This window comes from Abramis brama (assembly GCF_963993115.1).
Source record: "Abramis brama genome assembly, chromosome: 18".
NCBI lineage: Eukaryota > Metazoa > Chordata > Actinopteri > Cypriniformes > Leuciscidae > Abramis > Abramis brama.
The window spans coordinates 26840186-26862844 of record NC_139980.1 but is presented as its reverse complement, the minus strand read 5'-3'; the positions used below and the strand labels follow the sequence as shown (position 1 = coordinate 26862844).

Below are 22659 nucleotides of genomic sequence, written 5' to 3'. Positions count from 1 at the left end.
TTCCAATTCTTCTGAAGCTGTATGACAGTATGATAGCTTTGTGTGAAACCAGCAGTCCTGAGAATCCATGTAAGAAGCAGTAATGTCCAATTTGAGAATGAATTATTCTTTTGAATCTGATTATTTCAGTGAATCATTTCATATGGTTCACAAAACTGGTCTGAAAGGTTCTTTCAGATATCAGACTGATTCAGTTCTTGAGTTTAACTAAATGATCCAAGGGAAAGATTAATAACTTATTCTATCACAATTCTCCTACGAGTCTACATCCCTACCAGAAGTCTACGATCGGTCAATGAGCGACGGCTCGTGGTTCCATCACAGAGAGCCACAAAATCACTTTCCAGAACATTCTCATTCACGGTTCCATGCTGGTGGAATGCTCTCCCCACCCTCATCTGGAACGCAGAACAACATTCAAAAGACAACTGAAAACTCATCACTTCCGTGAGCACTTAACCTCATTAAAAAAAAAAAAATTCCTTTCCTATAATCCTCCCTTATCGGGCTTATGCTACTCTGAACAATGCCTGAACTTTGTATTTTGAGCACTTCTTGCGTTATTTTTGCCTCTTCATGATGACTCGCTTAACTTAGTCCTAAATTGTAAGTCGCTTTGGACAAAAGCGTCTACTAAAAGACTAAATGTAAATGTTATTCACTACTATCAAAGTATTTGAATATAACACATATGGACCACATTTATGATACTTTCATGATGCTTGCCATGCTTTTGCATCCTTTTTGATGTTCAAAGATATCAGTTATCATTCATTGTAATTGCATGGAAAAGGGTTGCCAAAGGGATCAGAGTAAATGACAGATTTTTTTCTTCTTTTTTTTTGGGTGAACTAACCCTTTAAGTATTTCTCCAACCACAGACTAAGCCATGCAAATGTGTTTCTGCATGCAAATATCAGACCCTGTCTAATCTGAATGCAAGCTACCCTGAGGCTTGTTTACCAGATTCGTAAATTCGTATTTTGCATCAAACCTTAGCACGATTCAGGATTTCAAAACAAATTTACCTCGTAGCGGTAAAATTTAGCTCCTAAAATACATTGTGATTGATGTAATCTCTTATGTATGATGAAATCTTAAGCCTCCAAGTTATGAATTGCTTTCAAAACTGTTTAAAGCATATTATTTGAAATCTTAAAGGAACAGTTTACCTAAAAATGAAAATTGTCATCATTCACTCACCCGGGTTGTTCCACCGTAGATTGAAAGTTACAATTTTAAAATGACTCGGAGGTGAGTGATAACAGTGTTTGGGGGAACTATTCCTTTAAAATTATGATTAGATTTCTGTAATTTCCTGTAAAAATCTGTAATGAAAATCTTTGAAAATCTTTCTCATCATCGGTCTGCAATACTCACAAAAATATTTCATTCATCATCCCGTTTCGGGAAAAGGAAGTCAGTTTCTCACAAATCACATTGGTGATGTCAAAACAAGGTGCTGACCTCATCTCAGTCTGAAAACACTGGTCACACTGTCCTTTAGTTATTTAAAGATATTATAAACATTCAGATGGCTGACTCTCTTGACTAACACACCACAGACCTATTATAGACACCTACGCATGAAACCCATTTAGTCACATTAAGAGCAAAAGCAGTATCAAGTTCATTTTACTCAAAACATAGACTAAAAATAATTAAACTGCCACCTTTTTTTAAGAGCTAAAACTTAAAAAAAATCGTTACAGTGCAGATGCGACAGAGCAATGCATTTTGTTTTCGAGGGTTTCAGATATAATCTTTGAACCAAAATCACGGGCAGGTGTTACACACAGTATAAGCTGTTTCTGATGTTATCCCAAACTCTTAGAATTACAGGTGAGTTTAAAGAAGACTGAACATTTGCATTGCTCGTGGCCTTCGCAGACGTGCCATAGAGTTTTAATGTGGTCTCTTCACATTGAGCTTGGCCTGCCAGCATATTTGCATGGGCCATTTGTGCTTTTGAATGCTTTGTATGGAAACAAATGAGAAATCCACATTGCCCTGAACTTTCCTTCACTCAAATTCCAGCTTACGTTGTGATTGCACGCAGCACACTAGTGTATGATTTTACCGATTTTTACCATGTCATCTTTCATCACGCACATCTGGGATTTTATCGTCCCGGTGCTGGTTTTTTGTGCTACGTCAATCATCTTGGTGCTCAAAGCGTTACAGGTAATAGATTCTGGTTTGCTTCAATTTCTCTGTAGTTGGACTGTAAAATCACATTCTGGCCCTTTGAGTGTTCAGTTATTAAATATTTTTGACTAATTTGACTATGCTTTCATCTATGAATAAGAGTGCAGTATAGCTCAGTTTAACAATTTTTTGCATATTTTCCCCAAAATCACAGCAGAAAATGCTTTTAAAACTCTGCTATTGGCTTAAAGCCACATGAGATTTAGGTATTTTTACAACTGTAAATCTCACAATTTTTCATGGAAGCAAATAAGCTGTGAAAGTAAACACTGTGTCAGACACATTTAGAAGTCTTTATGATCTAGAGCTTGTTTTACACAGTGGGCATTTTGACATGACTGTTGCTCTCTAATTAACTAAACTCCCATCTCTTCCTGCAAGTTTTCCATTTTGTTTTGTTTTCCCACATCCTGAATATTTACCTCACTATAGAAATTTCTCTCAGATCCACTTTGTCTTTCCACTGAACTTTAATTTGTGTAGTCAGGAGGTACACTAGGACCCTGTGGTCTTCGGATCTTAATGTCTGGCATACATGTCCTTCAATCCTTGGGTTTTTAAGTGCTTTCTGCAGTGGCCCAAACCACAGCACACCATCAGCATCTGTTTCATTTCAAATGCTTCAATATTAACCAGAACCTCTGCATACTGTAGCTATTTTATTTTATTTAACAGATCAGACATCTCTCCTCAGTCACATTCAGTTATCTTAGCTAATCTGCTGAAAAAAAACTGTTAAGTAATTTTCGTAAATCACTTTACAAAGTTTTTTAAATAATAAAATAATAATAACCATTATAATCATGATTATTAAATGAATCCCATACACAAAAGAATTTTGAATGTAAAATATTTAAGGTGTCCTTTTTAAGTGTGTTATCTGAATGCAAAACTGTGCGACGGAATTAAATGAACCAATGATTTTGCTGATGTCAGAATATTGAAAACAAACTGCTAAATGACAGAATTGTCTCCTTGCTCATTTTTTTAAATTAAATGTTTACTTAAACCTAAAAGTAGCAAATACTAAAACATTTAATATTGTATAAAAATTGTTTTATTATAAAAATACAAATAAAAAGTAACACAAAACCTCACCTGCAATATTCTTTATTTCAGCTGCATTAATCACATGCATATTCTCTACATCCATATCCATATGGATAAAAAAAGGGGGAAAAATTAACATGACATCTGCAATATTCTTTATAGCTGCTACATCTGGCATGCATATCCTCTAGATCCATATCTATTCCAGTGTCACATATTTAAGCAATTTATAAAGTTAGTCTTTTAAAATTAAGACTGCTCACAAATTTTTTTTTTTAAATAATAATATTAACAATAATTATAGTAATAATAGAAAGTTTAAAATGTTTATAACTAAGCACTGTATTCAAATGAATTCTTGTTTTCGCTTTTTGGACATTTATGAAATGGCTCATAGGCAACCTTCACACACTTATAGCTACAATCTTATTAACATCAGCCCTCTACTTTCTCAAGCAACGAGGGCGACCCCTGGATCACTGAGTTTCCACAATTGTCTCTAGGGGTGAGGATAGGGGACATGGAGGGGACACACACAAAGCAAACCAGCCCTTACAGCTCCCGACCCCTTAACAGCATCTTAAGGGCGGGAGGAACGGTTTTCCTCCACTGGAGCAGAACAGGACAACCTTCATGTGACAGATAAAACTCTTGCTGCTCTCAGATGATGGTTCATACCTTTTATGGGCCTCTTTCTAGACTAAATTAAATCAGACCTTTTCGGCATAGACGCTACAAGGAGAAATTCTTCATTTACTCACCCTCATGTTGTATCAAACTGGCATTCTCATATATTATAAACTGTATATACATGTGTCAAGCTCCAAAATGACAAAAAACACCCTAAAACTGTAAAAGTGTTCTAATGAAGCCATGTGATAGTTTTGCATGTGGAACGGATTAAAATGTATTCACTAAAAATCTTGACATCCACTCTAGTTCTCCTTTGCATGACAGAAGAATTGACATCCAGTCTGTGAACAAATCATTTAACATTCATTTAGCTAAATCTTTTCAATTAATCATTTGATTCGCTTCGTAAAAACTGATCTGAATGATTTTATTAAAAAGACTGATTCAGTTCTCAAGGTCACAGAAGTTATACTGTAGGTTTACTAGAGGAGGATTTCCAGTAAAAAAATTAAAAAAGGCTCACATTTTTGTCACACAGCTATCACTTGGCTTCAGAAGACCTAAAATATAATGCAGAAGTCATATGGAGTTTTTTTTAAGATTCAAAGATAAGTGTTTTGTGTGTGTCATTTTAGAGCTCTACATTCACTTTCATAATATGAGAATTTCACATTCTGTGTCACAAAGGATTGAAACCACATGTAGCTGAATTAATAAATAATAACAGAATTTTATTCCTTTAATGATGTAATAGCAAGGAAGAAAAAGCGGTCACAGCTGTCAACTGATAAATCACTGTAATTTAATTCTGATTTGAATGCATTTTATAACCCTTGATTGATAGTAAGAGTTTTTTCATGGTCGGATCTGTTGACAGCTTGCCCTTTTTTAATGCATGACAAAGCACCTCTCAACATATTTTGAATTCACTCTGTGGCTTGTGTTTGTTGGCCAGACAGGTTCTCTAGATTGGGAAGGGGGCTGATTTGTGGTCATAGCATGTCTAGCATTGAAGTGCTCTTCCTGGGAGAGCTGGCTCAAAATGTGCTTGGGGAGAGAGAGGTTTCCCTGGTCACCCGAGGAAACCCCTAATCTATCACAGAGCAGAATGAAGAATGTGTTTACCATGCCAACATGGAGAGTTAAAGAGTTCTCACTCAAGGACATTTAGTGAAGTGGAATAACAGTGTAATGGCTCAACAGAGCAGCTTTTCTCAAGTTTTCTGCAGGGAGCGAGTATGTCCAAATAGTGCAAGAACATTTTGAGATGGTTCCAGGTGAAGTGGTTCACCTTGGCAGGAAAACAAACCTGGAAAAATAAATGCAACTGCACATAATCGGCATTTGTTTATGTGCGATATCTGATTGTATGTTTGTATAAATTTACTATGCTGTGTAAACAATGATATCAGCACTGACCACTGTAGGAGTGCCAGCAAACGTATGTAAATACATGCAAAAGACCTGTTTGTTTATTCTCCCGCATGTTGTGCAAGTCTGGGTTTTGTTATAGGAAAATGAACCCCACCTGCCAATTGTCATTATATAAGTAATTACTTATTCAAAATAACAATATTTATTTTATATATTATTACAAGTTAACAAATTATTACTATTTTAATATATTTTAAAATGTAATTTATTCCTGTGATGGCAACTCTGAATTTTCTTGATTTTTTTATATCATTCTAATATGCTATGATTGTTGATGCTATCAATTTTGAAACAGTTGTGCTGCTTAATATTTTTCAACAAAAACCATGATACAATTATATATTCATCTTGTCAATTTAAAATACCCTGTTATCACTGTTTTAGTTTTATAACAAAGTTGGAAGTTGAAATAGTATTTTCTTCCCTATTGTGAGGTATATCTGAGCCAATTTTGATTTCATGACTTTAAATGGGGACTCATCTTGCTCTCTTTTTGTCATTGAACAGCATAAATCATGGAAGAAGATCAAGAACATGGTGCACTGGTCACCATTTGTTATGTCCTTCAAGAAGAAGTACCCTTGGATCCAGCTGGCTGGCCATGCAGGTAGGCCTAAAAAAGGAGCCATAGATGTTGCATAAGTTTTCATGAATCTAAGCCAGTTAATACATTCAAAAACAGTGCATAGTAAATTGCTTTATATTTGAAAGAATTCTCGCTACATATCCCTTGTGGTAATGCTGAGAATGCAATGCATTGCCATTTTTCTCTCTCTGCTCTCCTTAGGCAATTTCAAAGCTGGAGCTAACGGCCGCATCCTGAAGAAACACTGTGAGTGTGAGCAGCAATGTCTTGATAGGCTAATGAGAGACGTGCTAAAGCCCTACGTTCCCGCCTACCATGGAGATGTAGAGAAGGATGGAGAGAGGTACAATCAGATGGAGGACTTGCTGGCAGACTTTGACCTACCCTGTGTCATGGACTGCAAGATGGGCGTCAGGTCAGTTACTGAGATTTGACCACTTTGCTGCTACACTGCCTCACCTAACCTTTTACTTCACAGAAATCTATCTACAACCCTAGAAAAGACCAATAACACCCTATTAGCCACCTAGAGACCACCTAAATCTGACCCAGAATAACTTGGCAACAATATAGCACTCTACATTCTATAATACTTCACAAACCCAATGCGAACATTTACCAAGAAAAAACTCACAACACCTTTTAGCACCACATAGAATACCTCATTAACCTCATATCAAGAATCAAGAACACCTTGACAACTGCCCAGCAACGCCTTAGCAACCATTCAGTAATGCTCTATGACAGTATATAACCTTGAAACTTAACTTACTTTTCTAGTTTAGATACAGTATATTGTATTAGAACTAAAACTATTATAAATCGTTTTCATTCATTGAAATAAAGCTGAAATAAAATAAAATATTATGAATTACAGTAGATATATAAAAAAAGACCATACCTAAATTTAAATTTAAAAACTTAAATGAAAATGAGAAATGTTGCATTGGCAACTAACTGAAATAAATTAAGTAATGAAAATTAATTAAAGCTAAATAGAAATATAAAAAACGAATAAACATGACAAAAGCACAAAATTATTAAAACAAACTAAAAATGTATAAAACTAATAGTTACTAAAAAAAAGGAAACTGAACAATAAAAAAGCAAATTCAAAATATGAATAGTATAATAGTATATGAATAATACTTAACTGTGCTTAGTTGCTAATCTAGAATGTTTTACAAGTTCTTCTATCCTGTTTGAAAGAGTTCAAAATTCAAATCGAAAATAGTTTTTTGTCTCTTGTGTATAATATAAGAAATAAGAGAGAAAGAGAGCCAAGAGAGAAATAAATTCATCTATAAATCACTAATCAAAATAAAGGACGGCAAAAATTCCCCTCCCTGCAAATACGGAATCTTCATCTTTTCTTATCTTCCACTTATGCAACAACATGTCCACTGCTGAAAATCTTGTATGTTATTTTAAAATTAATAGTTCCATTGACCCATTATTTGTACAGATGTTATACATTCCAAGCACCAGAGAACTTGAACAAGGACCTCACTCCCTAGAGATTTCGCAGCTCTGTCATCTAATCTGGTGAAAGATAGCGGTGCTTGTTTGCGGCTGGTGCAGGGAGACCATGAAACACATCGTCCATCGCTCATCACTTTTTTCCCTACTCTCACTTTTCAACTTTCTCATCTTTGTTGTTCCCGGGACTGTTCTGTTTGCTGTTGCAAGCCTGACCGAAACATGGCAGCAGCCATGGACAAATATAGTGATGACCAGATGGTCAGGATATTAACAGAATCCTTGCTGGCCTGGCCAAACAAAACAATGTGATGCTTTCAGATTCACACACATTCAGTGCGCTTCTCAGTTTCTAAGGGAGTGTTTTCCAAGAAAAGTCAAGTTGGAGAATAAATATTTATTTAGTTATCATGCCATTAGCTAATAAGACTAACTACACTTTAGTAGGCACTACAAATTTCAACAGAATATGATTGATGATGCAACACAAGCAACAAGTTAAATGACAGAAACTGAGCCAGTGGGTCATTTTTCTCCCCTCTTGCAGGACGTATCTGGAAGAGGAGTTGACGAAAGCCAGGAAGAAGCCTAGCTTGAGATCTGACATGTACCAGAAGATGATCGAGGTGGATCCCGATGCCCCCACGGCAAAGGAGCAAGAACAGAAAGCGGTCACTAAGCCTCGCTACATGCAGTGGAGGGAAACCATCAGCTCCACCGCCACGCTAGGCTTCCGTATCGAGGGCATCAAGGTGAGACGTTCGGAACTTTGACATTTTTTCATCATTACACTCGTCTCAACTGAAAGGTTGAAATGAAGTTGCTTTCTCAGTGTGTACTAGACAAAAGTATGCGCAAAGTGTGGGAAACTGTATATTCTTGCAATGTGCGCATGTCAAAAAATATATTCTAATTTGAAGCTTGTGACATAAATGCGCACATCAACCCAATCACTTTATTTAGCGTTCATGTAAACACAAAAGGTGTCCATGTAAACGGATCTAGTGTTTACCACGTGTGCCACATATTGCCTTATTCATTTTAAGTATTTTAAGGAATATTCCAGGTTCAAAACATGTTGAGTACAATTGATAGCACATGTGGCAAAGTACTGATTAAAAAACATATTTAAAAAAAGCAAAGATCTGGGTTATAGTGAGGCAATTGCAATGGAAGTAAATAAATCCAATTAATAAACGTTAAAATACTCACTGTTTTAAAAGTATAGCCACGAGACATAATATGCTTAATATGTTAACATGATATTAATTTTACTTAGTTGCCATAATCAAAAATCATAATCTGCAAAACTTATGATTTAAACAACTTTACAGCTCAAATAATACACAAGCTTCCACACATGAATTTATATTGCTTACTAACCTTTTCCATGTAATGTTATATTCAGTTTTACTTCATTGCCATGACAACAAAACATTATAATCCCTAAAATTACTGTAAAATACAAAAGCTTTCACACAAGAATGACTGTAATACAAGTTATTTTATAAAATGACAAGCTTTCCATTTCTGTTTTTAAATCCTTCATAAATTGGCCTCATTTATTTGCATTGTAAGTGCCTCACTGTAACCTTGATTTTTGCTTTTTTTAAAGAAAAATAGGGACGAGACGAAATAATTGAGAATGAACATTATGCCACAACAATGCTGTTCATTGAGCTTAACTTTAATCATGAGTTAACAAAAGGGATCTCGGAAGCGCAGTGCTGTTTTATCTGAGAAATCACGGTACCGTTTTAATTAGATCCCGAACCTCACACTCAGGTGTGGGGGCAGGATTGGCCTTTTTCAAGAGGTTGATTGTGACTGAATGTTTCTGTCACACACACAGCCTGTTTGTGGCACGTTCTTTGAGCTCAACATCAGTCAGTGACAGGCTACAGCTCTCACAACATGATTTCAGTTCTGTAATTCCGGCCTAGATACACCGCCCTAATAACGTAAATACAGCCTCATGGAAAATGTCAAAAAGACTTAATACAAGTTTAAAAACATTCAGCTAATTAAGCCAAACCAGGCAGCCGTGATTCCATTAAGACAAGCAAGAGGAGATTAGAAAGCTTATGTTTGGTCTCTGTCGTGATTTTCCAAAATAAATCTTCGTTAATGAGAGCTCTGCAGATGTCCTGCATGAATAGGGAAGTATAGGTTCTCATTTGGCACTTTCCGTTAGCACAAAGGGCAGGTTCTCCCCCTCTTTTGCTATTTTTGTGGATGGGGGATGCCCTGGGCTGCTCTATATAAAGTCTTTTCTGAATAACAGGTAGACTTGGGGTTGGCGATATGACCAAAATCTTATATCACAAATCACGATTTAAGTAATGTTATTTCAATGATATATATATATCTCAATATAGTTATTTTTATTGCTTTAAATAAGGATTTTATTATTTCAAAAAAATGTATACTATTGAAATTTCATATCACTATCCAAAAAAATAGTAATAATAGCCTAAGTAAAAAAAGCTTACAGAAGACAACAGTCAGTGATAAAATAAGAACAAAGCAACTAATTACAAGCAATAGGACAACAAACTACAGTAGAACAAAGACACAAATTAAAAACCTGTTAACTGTCACGCCCATTTTTGAGTGTAGGCCTGCAAAGTTGATGTCGAAATTCAAATGAATGTAATTCTGGAACGCTTTTGAATATAATCCTCATTCTGGTCTTGTTTTAAAGAAGAGACTTTGAAGTTTATTAAACTACAAGTGTCTGTAGTTTAAAAAATTAAATAACAAAAAAGTTATAGCTGTTTAAGTTTATTGTAATAAAAAGTACTGCAATAAAACTTTTATATTTTATTAAAATAATATATAAATAAAAATTTGGTTCACCCTAAAAATTATATGAAATAAAAGCCATAGTTGTGTTCCAAATTTGAGACTAATATCTTAAAAAATTAGATTTTTATGAGCTGCTATACCAACAAAGGCCACTAGGTGACATGTGGACATGCATTACAGTTTTCATTGAAGACTTGCTACATCAACCATTAAAGGAGCTGTATGTAAGAAATGTATTTCAATTAATCATAAAATGGCCCTGATATGTCACTAGACATTAAGAAATCATGTTCATTTCAAATACTTATATCACTGACAACAGTAGTCCAGCCAGGATATTGTCATTTAAAAAGTGATAGTTGCAGCCCTCAACTGATGTTGATGTTGTCATGTTGTGTTTTGGCCTGAAGCGCCACCCTCCACCTATCTACCAATCACGAAGTCAGTAGTGTTTCGGCATCCGGGTTGCCAGCTCTGCTCTAGTTTAAAGCTCCTTGTAGCAGCCTACGTTCCTGCTGGATCCTGCAGCCTATCTGGCAACCTCGAGTCAGGGGGGAGGGGATACACTGCTCTACAGTAATTTGAAAGTGATTGCAGTACCAGTTTTGGCCACAATCTTACATACGGCTCCTTTAAAAATATATACATTTTCGATTGTATCCTCAATATTTTGGACAAATACTAGAAAATATATTTAGTTTGGATTATTAGCATAAAAACTGAAGTTTAAGTCACTGTAAGTGTGTTTATTGGTTTTTCACAAAGGTCACAACTCCTGGTATAGTTTTGATTTTTTCGTTACTTTCTCTTGTCACAAATTGATAAATGTTTGTCACTACATAATATTTCCTGCAAAACAGTGGTCAAATATGAAAAGTACGCACTTAGAGCTTTCTAATGATATATTGTTTGTCAGTATTAGATCAGGTTAAGTATAAGATATAATTGTTTTAAAGGTCCCGTATTATGCCCCTTTTCACAAGATGTAAAATAAGTCTCTGATGTCCCCAGAGTGTGTATGTGAAGTTTCAGCTCAAAATACCCAATAGATCATTTTTTACAGCATGTTTAAATTGTCTATTTTTGGGGGCTCAGAAAAACGTGCTGTTTTTTTTTTTTTGTGTGCCCTTTAAATGCAAATAAGCTGCTGCTGGACGACCCAGGGGGCGGAGCTTCATGAGCTCGCGCTCAGTCTCTCAGGACAATTTCATCTCACGGAATGATGATAATATCAGAAACTCTCAGTAACAGTGTTCATTTCGAGTCGGACAATAATGCCTACAGAGTCAGAGTGCTGTATAGAGATGGAACAGGTATAGTTTAGTAGTTTAATTACGGTTATAACGTATTTGTCATCTGCTTATTAATAGCCTACAAGTCTGCTGTTTCGGACCAGGTCCGAATGATGATCAAACATATACTGATGAGTTTAATAAAGTTTATTATACATCACATAATGATATGACGCAGCGCCTGAAAATAGCGCCTTAGACAAACTTAGTCCCGGTCATGTTGGAAGTTACCGAGCTGAGGGCTATTTTCAGGCGTAATTTTTTTTACAAATTTTAACATAAATACATAGGTATTTTTTACATATCAGCCTAGAAAATCGCAACTTTACATTTTCCGTCTACATCTACACGATGTAACTACAGAAGAGTCAAGTTTTAAATAGGAAAAATATCGAAACTCTTTGGTCATTTTTTTTAGAGAGATGCTAATGGTCCTGTCCGATTCAATGATCTATGCTAAGCTATGCTAAAAGTGGTACCGCCAGACCCGGAGATCGGCTGAATGAATTCAAAAACGGTAAAACTCAACTGTTTAACTGGGGGAGTTGTAAAATGAGCCTATTTCCCCAAAAAAGTGGAGTATCCCTTTAACCGTTCAAGCCTAATTATGTGGCAAAAGCACTCAGTTCAGTCCTCACACGCTGAATGAGCAGCGGCTTCATGTGTGACCAAACAGTCTCTCAGAGAGGGTGCGCATTATAGCGAAATCAGTTCTCTTACGCTGCTTATTGCGCTTTGTGGAATAACAAATTTAAGAATCTATTTCAGTTATGCTTCCGTACATAACATCACAGTAAATAATATTGTATTTAGCTTTTAAGGTTAAGATGATGATATCACACGAATGATTCGGCTCAGCAAAGTTGCAATTCCTGTTTTCTCCTGAAAACTCTTAATGGCTCTTGGAGCTTGTGTTTTAGCAAAAGAGTCCTACCAGTCCTGTACTCGAGTCTCAGCATTTGAATAGATATGCTGAGTGGATTAGGATTGGCAACACTCTCAGTCTAGAACAGGTTCCTAAACCTGTCTCATCACAAAGTTTTGGTTCCTGCCCCTAAATGTATATAAACTGTAAGAGAACGTTCCCTTAGTTAGACTTTGGTGACTGCAGCTACCGACAGCTTGTGTTCTCAATAAAGAATCCTGCTGAAGAAAGAACCAAGTCTCCTGGTCTTCGATTCTGAGTTTCCAACAGCTTCAGTGGTTTAAAAAAACTTTTTTAAAGTGCAATGCTTAAACACATTTAAACGATAATCTTTTGTTACCATGCAGAACAGCTACGTCACATGAGCATAACCGTGATAGAGACAATAGTCCAAAATCTCTACCAGCTGACAAACAGTTTCTTACAGTTAACCGTATCTACGGGTATATGTCCCAGCCTTAAGGCAGATTGTTGAGCTTCCTGTTGTTGTGATTACTGTCTTAACTTAGAAGCACATTCATTATGTAGAAACAGCATTAGCTTTGAGTTTATATATAATACATTATATTTTAAAATATATTCAAATAGAAAACATATATTTTAAATTGTCATAATATTTAACTATATTACTGTTTTTTTGTTTGTATTTTTAATCATACATAGCATAAGAGACTTCTTTTAAAAACATAAAAGATCTTACCGATCCCAAACTTTAGAACGGCAGTGTATACATATATATACATTATACATTATATATTATAATACATTATATACATTATATATATATATATATATATACAGTATATCAATTATTTATTTATTTTTTTTGATCGGCACAATGAATTCAACTTCCCTTTTCCTTCTACAGAATGAGGACGGAACAGTAAACAGGGACTTTAAAAAGACCAAAACGCGAGAACAAGTGACTGAGGCCTTCCAAGACTTCGTCAAAGGAAACGAGAACATCCTGGTAAGTCAGCGCTCATGTGTTTATGTGCTCTAGGGCCTTCTGACGATTTCAAAGTCTCCTGGGGCACAAGGAGGGGAAGTGAGGTGGAGCCAAACTCTCTCATTTACCCCCCAGGGTGGTTTGTGAACCTAAGGGTTTCCTTTGTGTGGTGCAGTCCCTTCAGAGTTATAGATTGAAACCAGCGAAAGCTCACTGGCTGTCAGGGAAAACCACTCTTTAACCCTTAAACAGGCAAGAGTAGAAAATGATAAGCAAAAAATAATTTCATGTAATTTTTTATATCATCTGGATTTAAGTAAAACATATCCAAAAGAATTTTTGAAATATTTGATATATTTTGGATTTTATGAGTTGTGACTCCCAGGTCACGTTGCCTGTTTAGGGTATAAAAAAAGGACCAAATCTATAACTGTAACTGCCACTGCATGTTTAAAACAATTACTGTATATCCTATACTTCTCCTGATATAATGTTGACAAATTATATATCATTCGAAAGCTTACGAACTCAAGATCCAGCCTGTGAAAACTGTTTTGAAATCGGACCCTGCGTTACCATAAAAATGGTACTTTAACCCCTTAACTGTCACCCCCTTTTTGAGAATGGACATTAAAATGCACTATTCAAACTTAAATGGTTGTAATTCAAGAATGCTTTTGGGTATATACCTAAGTTTGGTCTTGTTTTAAAGAAAACACTCTGCAGATTATTGCTGAAGTGAAAGCACTTAAAAAAATGAAAGTATGAAAAGGTTATGGAAGTTTAAATTTACAGTAAATCAAGTATACTGTACTTAATATTCTTTTATATAAAATATCTATTTTACAAAATACTCTACTCTAAAAATAATATAAAATCAAAGCCATATATCTAACCATGTTTTGTTCCAAATTTGAAGTTGATATCACAAAACTTGAAGTTCCCATGAGATTTTGTTTAGGCGTAATACCAGAAATAGCCACCGGGTGACATACATTCCATTGAATTTAATTGTATGCATTCTGCTGTAACAAATTAATACATTTCTGTTCAAATATCACTTCTGTCACAAAATATCAAACCTTAAGACTCAGACCTTTCTGACAATATTTTGTCAAGATTAGAAAAGGTTTTGATTATAAATTATGAAACATGATTACGCCCAAAAGGGGTGGAGCCAGAGAAAATAATTTAGACTACCGTTTCTATGGTAACACAACCTCCAATTTCAAAGCGGTTTTCACAGGATGAATTCTGAGTTTGTAAGCTTTCAAATGATACCTAATTTATGATAACTACTAAAATATGTGATGTAATAAAAAAGGTGATAAAAAGATAATATTATATTTTAGAGGATAATATATATATGTTATGCTTTTTAGAGGATAATATTATTTTATTATTTTTTTATTGAAAAATACTAGATTATATGTTTTATTATGAACTTTTAGCATGAAAACCAAAGTTTCAATTATTAAAAGTGTGTGCGTCGACTTTTTGCGCCAGAACTCCTGTTATGATGTAGATTTTTTGAGGTGCACTCTTGTCATAAATCCATCTATTACTGTTCCTACATAATTCGTAACAAAAAACAGAGCTAGAATATCTATTTAGGAGTCTTAGACCTTTCCAACGATATATAGTTTGTCATGATTAGATTAGGATTTAATTGTAATATAGTGAATTAAAAACTCAAAATACACAGATAGTCAAAATTATAGTTAATCCCTTTTTTATACCCTAAACAGGCAACGTGACTCAGGAGTCACATATATTTCAAAACGTGCTAAATAACAACATGAACAACATATTAATTAATTTTCTTCTTCAGCACCTTAAGACAATGTTCACAATTAATGTTAGCAGTATTATTATTATTTTTCCAGAAGATAAGTAAGTTTAATATATATTTACTTTCCTCAAAATCTGAATGTCCTGCACCACCGGTAGCCATGTTGTAATTTATCACAAAAAACTTGAAGCAAATCATGTGACCAGCATACTCAAGACAGACCAGGCTGTGATAAATGATAAAAGGATTTGATGAAAAAGTCGTTCTTAGGCCCCAAAAAAGACAATAAAAACTATGTGACTCGTGAGTCACGTTGCCTGTTTTAGGGTTAAGATGCACACAAACTTGATTATAATACAGAGAAATACACACATGCAAATACACAGCGCTTTGCATAATGCAGTTGTTGACACACGACTGTGCATTCTTGTGACATTAAAGTACTGTAAATGCAATCTTACTGTATAAATATTAATAGGATGTTTGCAACTTGCACAAAGAAATGACATTTCATGGGAGGATTTCCATGTTGTAACAGGGGTGTTTCCTGAAAGTTAAGCCTTAGACAAACAGTTCCAAAGAACTTGTCCTATTTATTTAACCCAAAGTTTGTCCACAGTGTGTCCTGAAGCTTGATGTACATCCCTATTCACTTACACGCTCTGTGATTCATCTGATAAATGTGCTTTAGATTTGCCAGATAAACTTGCTTTTATTTCCACAATTAACAAACTCTGATTTAAATGCTGAATTAATGCAATTATTTTGCCATTAATTAGAACCGAGTGTGGTGGTAGTACTGTATGATCTGATTATTGGACACTAATAATTCCTGATAATAAGTCTTGACTCATATGGTTTAAATCTCTGTTTAGCATCCAAATATATACTTGAAATCGGGGATGTAACTAAATTCAACCTTAAAAATGTTTAGTTTTTCTATTTATTGCGCATATATATAATCAGAACTTCAGAATAAGGTTAATTTATGAATTAACATTAGTTAATGCATAAGGTATCATAAACTAAATGAACAACATTTTATTGCAATTTATTCATCTATGTTCATGTCAATTTATAAATAAAATATTGCACTTTGATAATTAATTTCTGTTACATTAAATAATGTTAATTTTAATAATTTTAAATATTAAAAGTGTATTAGGATGTGTAGAAATTAACAATATTAATAAATGCAAGAAAAGTATTTTTTTTAATACTTCACTATAGCAATTAACTAAAGCTAACATAATACATTATTGTAGAGATGCCACATTTAAATAACTCTTCAAAAAAGGTTCAAACAAATCTTGATATTGTCTTCAATTCATATAAGTTTTTTTTACAAAATAAACTATACCTGTGTATATATATAAATATACAATTATGAAATTTATATGCAGATTTAAAGAAAAAGGCTTATTTTCTCATTACGTTGTAGCTTTTTTATCACATGCATCCAATATTATTCTGAAAAAGTATTTGTGACACTACATTTGTGGGTATATTTATAGTTTTATTGTTACTTACACTTTGTCTCTTTTCCCAAAGCATTCCTATCTGAACCGTCTGAAAGAGATCAGGGACACTTTGGAAATGTCATCGTTTTTCAAAACGCACGAGGTAAACAGTCACTCTTTTGTTTATCATCTCAAGACACATCAGTTACACTAACGACCATGGTGGAATTAATAAATGCAACCTTTTACGCACCCATGTGATAAGAGCATGTGAAAATGGGGAAAATGTATAATACACAATAGCATCTATGCAAAGACCAGCTCTGAAGTAATTATCTGTTTACACTGGATGCTTGAAGCCAGACGAGCTGCTAGGTTGTATGCAAAGCATTACACAACCTCTTTTAATCGACTTTAAAGACAAATACACTAGATAAACTTCATGCATTGCCAGTCAGAACTTTATTCTAATACAAGGAGGTAGAACAGGCTATGCAAACACAGAGCTGTGCTTATTCACATTAATAGATAACAAAAACAAACTGTCTGGTGGAAAACAAGGCACAGTTATGCACAACTATCTGTTTAATAAGCGAGCGTATGTTTGCTGCACAAATATGATGGAAACAGGATCTTTGTGTCTGTTTTACAAGTGAAATTGTGATGAAACATTTAAAGATGCGTTGCGTTGCGTTATGACATTTAACGCATTTCCGTGTTGTGCACGTGTAACTCTTCCCCTCTCTCGTGCTCAGGTGATCGGCAGTTCTCTATTATTCGTCCATGACAAACGGGAGCAGGCAAAAGTGTGGATGATAGACTTTGGGAAGACCACACCATTGCCGGAGGGGCAGGAGCTGTGCCACAGGGCCACCTGGGTGGAGGGTAACAGGGAAGACGGCTACCTCTACGGCCTAGACCACCTCATAGACATTATTTCCCATATGCTAGCTCCTAAAGCCCACTAGAGTAAGAGGATTCAATCTTCTCGCCCGCACTACAGTTCAAGACCTCGCTAAAGCTATCCTAACCGATCGCCCCCGTCTCACCAAAAAAGAAAACTGTAAAACTTAATACCAGCCGCAATGGCCTTTAAACGAGTGTGTATGTTTGTAAACTTGTAGATGCTGTACATATAGTGTAAATGCCAGTGTTTTAGTTCAGAACATGTGTGAATAGGATCTTTGCAGCTAGCGCTTTAACAAACGGGTGAATCTTAAAGCCACACTCCCTTTATGTGCGTTCTTTTCAACATGCTTGTGTTACGGAAAAGTGTAAAGCACTTGCAGCTGTTTTACTCATGATCGTCTTAATATTTTGTTTTTAGATGCTGCAGAAAAATGTTAAGAATTATTTTTTTTTTATTCTCACCTATAGGCACCATTTCTTATTTGAAACAAAAAACTAAATTTTATATATATAATGGTAAAGCCTAACAATCAGATCAGCAACAAGATGTTTATTGAGATATATTTATATTTTTAGGATTCTAACAATATTCATTTGTTTTATAGTTTTTTTTTTTACCCTGTTAAGATAACGTTAATGTACTGTTAAATATGTCATTTATACCGAGTGCCTATAGTAGAACAAATTAATTTATCCAGTTTGGTGGATGGTCTTATTCTCTGCTCTTTTATACTTAAATTCTTCAAATTGACATTCCTTAAATTCAGTCTCTGTTTTTGTGCCCAAGTAGGGCTGGGTATCGATACAGATTTTTCAATTTGGTTATGATTCTTGATTACAATTAACAAGCTCTCAATTCAGTCCGGACTTCAATCCAATTTAATATGATTCCGATGTATTTGGGGATGCATTTCAGTTAAAGTTTTTGACTTGAGTCATTCGTTTTGGGAAGGAGGCTATGCTCCCGCTAAAAAAAGACATATTTTTTTTCTGCTCCTGCTCACAAATCTTACGTTTTGTCCCCCAGGTACAGATTAGTCCCATTCCAGTAAGATTCTGTCTCTCTCCGGTGTCATAGGCTATTTTTCCCCCCAATTCCCACACACATATATAACGCCTATAAGACCTCGCCTTGTTGCATTTGGCAGCATTTTGCACAGTAGACAAATAACATTCTGTACCTTCAAACATAAACTAAATTTGAGTAACTTGTATTTTATTTTTATATATATTTTCCTGGAGTCCCACAAGTCCGGTCCCATGGGAATTCAGACATCTAAATCGCTCCATACTGGTCGCACTATGTTAAAAGACCCGACTCATAAGAATATTTTCTTTGCGATTCACCCACTGGACACATTTTTGCATTTTTTTTTTGCCGTCATTTGTATTGCATCACATTCAAAACAGATTGCGAATTTTAAAATATTGCTAACTATGATATTAAAAATATGATTTTTGTTTTGTTGCTGTCACTTTAGCTGAACACAGTCATTTTAGCTGAAAGCAGTGCCATCTGTAGGATGGGAAGCGCGGTACAAATACTTTATCACGCCGCCACTGAACAAACAGGATATTAAGAATCCACATAGAATTGTTCAAATCAAATGAAGATCATGATTAATTGGAAAATCTATATTTTTACCCAGCCCTATTCACAAGTGCCCAAAATAATTCATTGAGTGTCAAAGTTTTTCTCAGGAAGTGGCTCCAGTTCAAGGAGATCATTAATCTGTCAACACCGGTTTGTGGTATGTTTTCAAGTTCCCTGTTAACACACAGTCTGCACTGCTTTTTGTATTTAACAATCAGTAAGGGCTGCAAACAGCAAGGAGTCACTATAATAATGGTAAAATAAGAGCTTTTGTAAGAGCTCCAATGTATTTTTTTATTAATACAGACTGTGATCTTAATCTACACATCTGTTGACCAAAAATGTCAAGCATTCCATGCAAGTTCAAACATTGCAGATTGTCACGAGAGCCTTAAGAAATGTTGTTCTTCCTTTGAAAAGTGCCTGAGGGCGCCTCTCGATGCAGTGCCTCTGAATGCTGATTCACCACTCGTCCGAGCGCATCATGTTTGAGAGAGGTGATTGTTGTTTTGCATGACTATTTGCCATGCAAATGAACCATCCCTGCATACCGCCAAACAATGAGATAATGCTCAAAGCAAAATATCGTTGGAGATAAAAACTAATTTGTTGGTCAGTATGGAAACCATGTGCTGACACCAGCATAAACGCAATCAGTGATTATTCGTTGTTGATTTAGCCCGGGGCGAGGAAAACCTAGGGCAGACCTACAGGTCGGGACGTCAACGCCACGCACTCCAGTCACACAGTAAAGGCAGATGGGTTATTGAGAGGCCTCGAACCAAATGTCACCACACTGTTTTTTTTTTTACCCGTCATATATTTTGATATAGATTTTGCTGTTGTTAAATAAATGACCTTTTACGAATGCCAAAAGGAACAGAGTGGACAAAAGGTCTCAGATCCCTTTCCTAAAGCCACAGTTCCCTAAACACGCTTAAAATGGGTAGGAAAAATGAAATAGGTCAAATCATAGCTGCTGTAAGTGATTTTTTTAATAGGCCTACAATACCTGACAGTCAGATATCACTGAAATAGGTGTATATAGAGTATATATAAAATATATATAATAGGTATATATAAAAAGAATATATATATATATATACACACACACACACATACTTAAATACCCTAAAACATAAATAATAATATAATAAAGCAATGCTAGGAAAAATATTTTTTAATACACGGCTTTTAAAACGCAATCAGGAAACATTTTTAATTCTTCAAACACCATCATAATGGTGCAGTTATGGCACTAAACGAAAAAGAAAAAGTCGACTTGTTTGGAAACTAAAATTATTTTTGCATTTGATTTGATGGCATAAAAAAACACTTACAGCAGCTTTAATCAGGTCTATTCACCCCAAATTGCATTTTATTTTTCTGTACTAAATCTTAAAGCCAGATGTGCTTTCTCCCTACACAAGCTAAAACATGGAAGTAGTGCTTCCCCTGCTGTTGATGGTGCTGTATTACAGAGAACAAACAAAACTGACCAAGTCTTTCTTCTTGCCCTTCACGTTTTACATTTTATGCCATATTTGTGAGGTCAAAAATTGTGGGAATTTCTAGTGGTGTCATACGCATACTCATATTTATATTTTGTTACATTTTGCACAAGAACACTAAATGTAGCTGCATTGTTTTTTTTTTCTGGTTTGTTTGGCTTCCCATATCTTGGTGACGTAGTGGTTCACTGTAATATAAGCTAAGCTCATTGCTGTGTAAAAAAAAAGTGCAAATGTCTTCAGTGTGTGCTCTGTCTCTTCAAGAAAATAAATCTCTGAAACCAGTGACATCTGACCCTGTTGCATTTATGTTGGTCAAGGGCTTGCTGCAGCCTGTTTAACACAACATCAAAATTCTCCCTTGACCTAAATATCTGTGCTGTGATCCAGAACCTTTATCTATATGTTTTAGGAAACTTAAGATCTGCATCTCTACCTTGCTGTATGTTTGCCATGTCAATGCAGCAATTAAATAGCCTAATTATGCTCGGTTGTACAATTTTACTGGAAAAAAATATTTAAAAAAAATAAAATAATAATAAAACATGGTTTGGCTTTTCTTTATCTGGTGATAGAGATTTTAAAAACAGTTAGATAAACAATTGAATAACATAGTTAAACGTAATCTTTTGACAATCTTAAAGGGATAGTTCACCCAAAAATGAAAATTCTTTCATCATTTACTGCTGAACACAAAAGAAGATATTTTGAAGAATGTCAGTAACCAAACAGTCGATGGGCTTCCATAGTTTTTTCATACTACAAAAGGGGACCTATTTTGCCCTTTTTCAAAGTCTTGATTTTGTTTTTGGAGTCTACTAGAAAAGGTTTTCATGTTTGAATGTTCAAAAAACACCTTTGATTGCAATCAGGATGTGAAGAGACTTTCAGTCAGCATAACAAAAAAGGTTTCTGGAACAAATCGCCCACCCTGCCTTTAACCGTGTGTTTCAACACACTACTAACGCAACTCAAACAGGCTTTGTCCCTTTTTTTGCATAGGCCTATGCCTTGGGCAGGAACCTTTTAAATAAGGAATGCTGGGACGTGTACATTCCTGGAAGAAAACTCAAGACTACATTCAAGGCATTTTCAGAGAGTTCAGAAACAGTGCTTACTGATATAGAGAATAAAAAAAAAAAAAAAATTATATATATATATATATATATATATATATATATACACACATACACACACATACAGAGAATAACACCCTTTGGAGTGAACTGGACTTCAACTTTGCAGACCTTTTTCATGCTCAAACTGCATCATTGCAAACTAAAGAAAGTTTAAAATGTAAAATAATAATAATAATAATAACAGGATCTCTTTTAAACAAACTGATATGCTGGAAATAACTAAAGCAAGTTATTTTCTCTCAAAGTGAATAGTTGCCACCTAGTGTCTCGCTTGTTTAATGCACTTGGTCTAAAGCCTATTCAAAAAGTCAAAAATCAGTGGTTCTTGTGCAGTGGTTACATATTTTTAGCATCCATCTATCCTGACCTGATCATATGTAGGCTATTATGGTGCACACATAAAACTATTTTTATCTGATGGCATAAATAGTGGAGGTTAAGCAGCTTATTTAGCATTTTCTTCTCTTGAATAAACTGGACTACCTTATTTAGTCATACTTGGACTGAGTCACACCGCTGGCAGTGAGCCTCAGAAATATTAGCCTGGGGAGCAGGGAGCTTGGAGTGAGGCCATGCTGGATACTATTGAAGCGCCCACCAGCCTCACACACACAACTATACTAATAAAAGGACCATACAGCCATAACATTCAAATATGTATGAAGCTCTTGACCCTCGGCGGTACTCTTCCCACAAGCACTGACATCAGAAAGCACAGTGCTAAAAAATAAATTCAGTCATACAAGTGAAACTTCAGAGCAACAGCTCAGAGGAATAGACAGAACTCAGGAGAGAAAAGGATTAGAATCATAAATACAGAGAGAGTATCGACTATTCTCTGCATGGAAGAAGTGAATGCTGTCTTGTTGATAAGGCCTTTAAATGATATA

At 35.1% G+C, this 22659-nt stretch overlaps 1 protein-coding gene across 1 annotated transcript in view; it reads left to right on the top strand.

Moving 5' to 3' along the window:
- The window catches only part of itpkb (inositol-trisphosphate 3-kinase B), a 31916-nt gene extending 13907 nt beyond the window's left edge, over positions 1-18009 (top strand). The window contains exons 3-8 of the mRNA XM_084091823.1: positions 5833-5932; positions 6113-6326; positions 7938-8142; positions 13284-13385; positions 16708-16779; positions 17372-18009. Coding sequence (XP_083947949.1) covers positions 5833-5932; positions 6113-6326; positions 7938-8142; positions 13284-13385; positions 16708-16779; positions 17372-17584 — 906 coding nt within the window. The 3' untranslated portion in view covers positions 17585-18009. The remainder of the gene's footprint in view (positions 1-5832; positions 5933-6112; positions 6327-7937; positions 8143-13283; positions 13386-16707; positions 16780-17371) is intronic.
- Positions 18010-22659: the final 4650 nt, after the last annotated feature.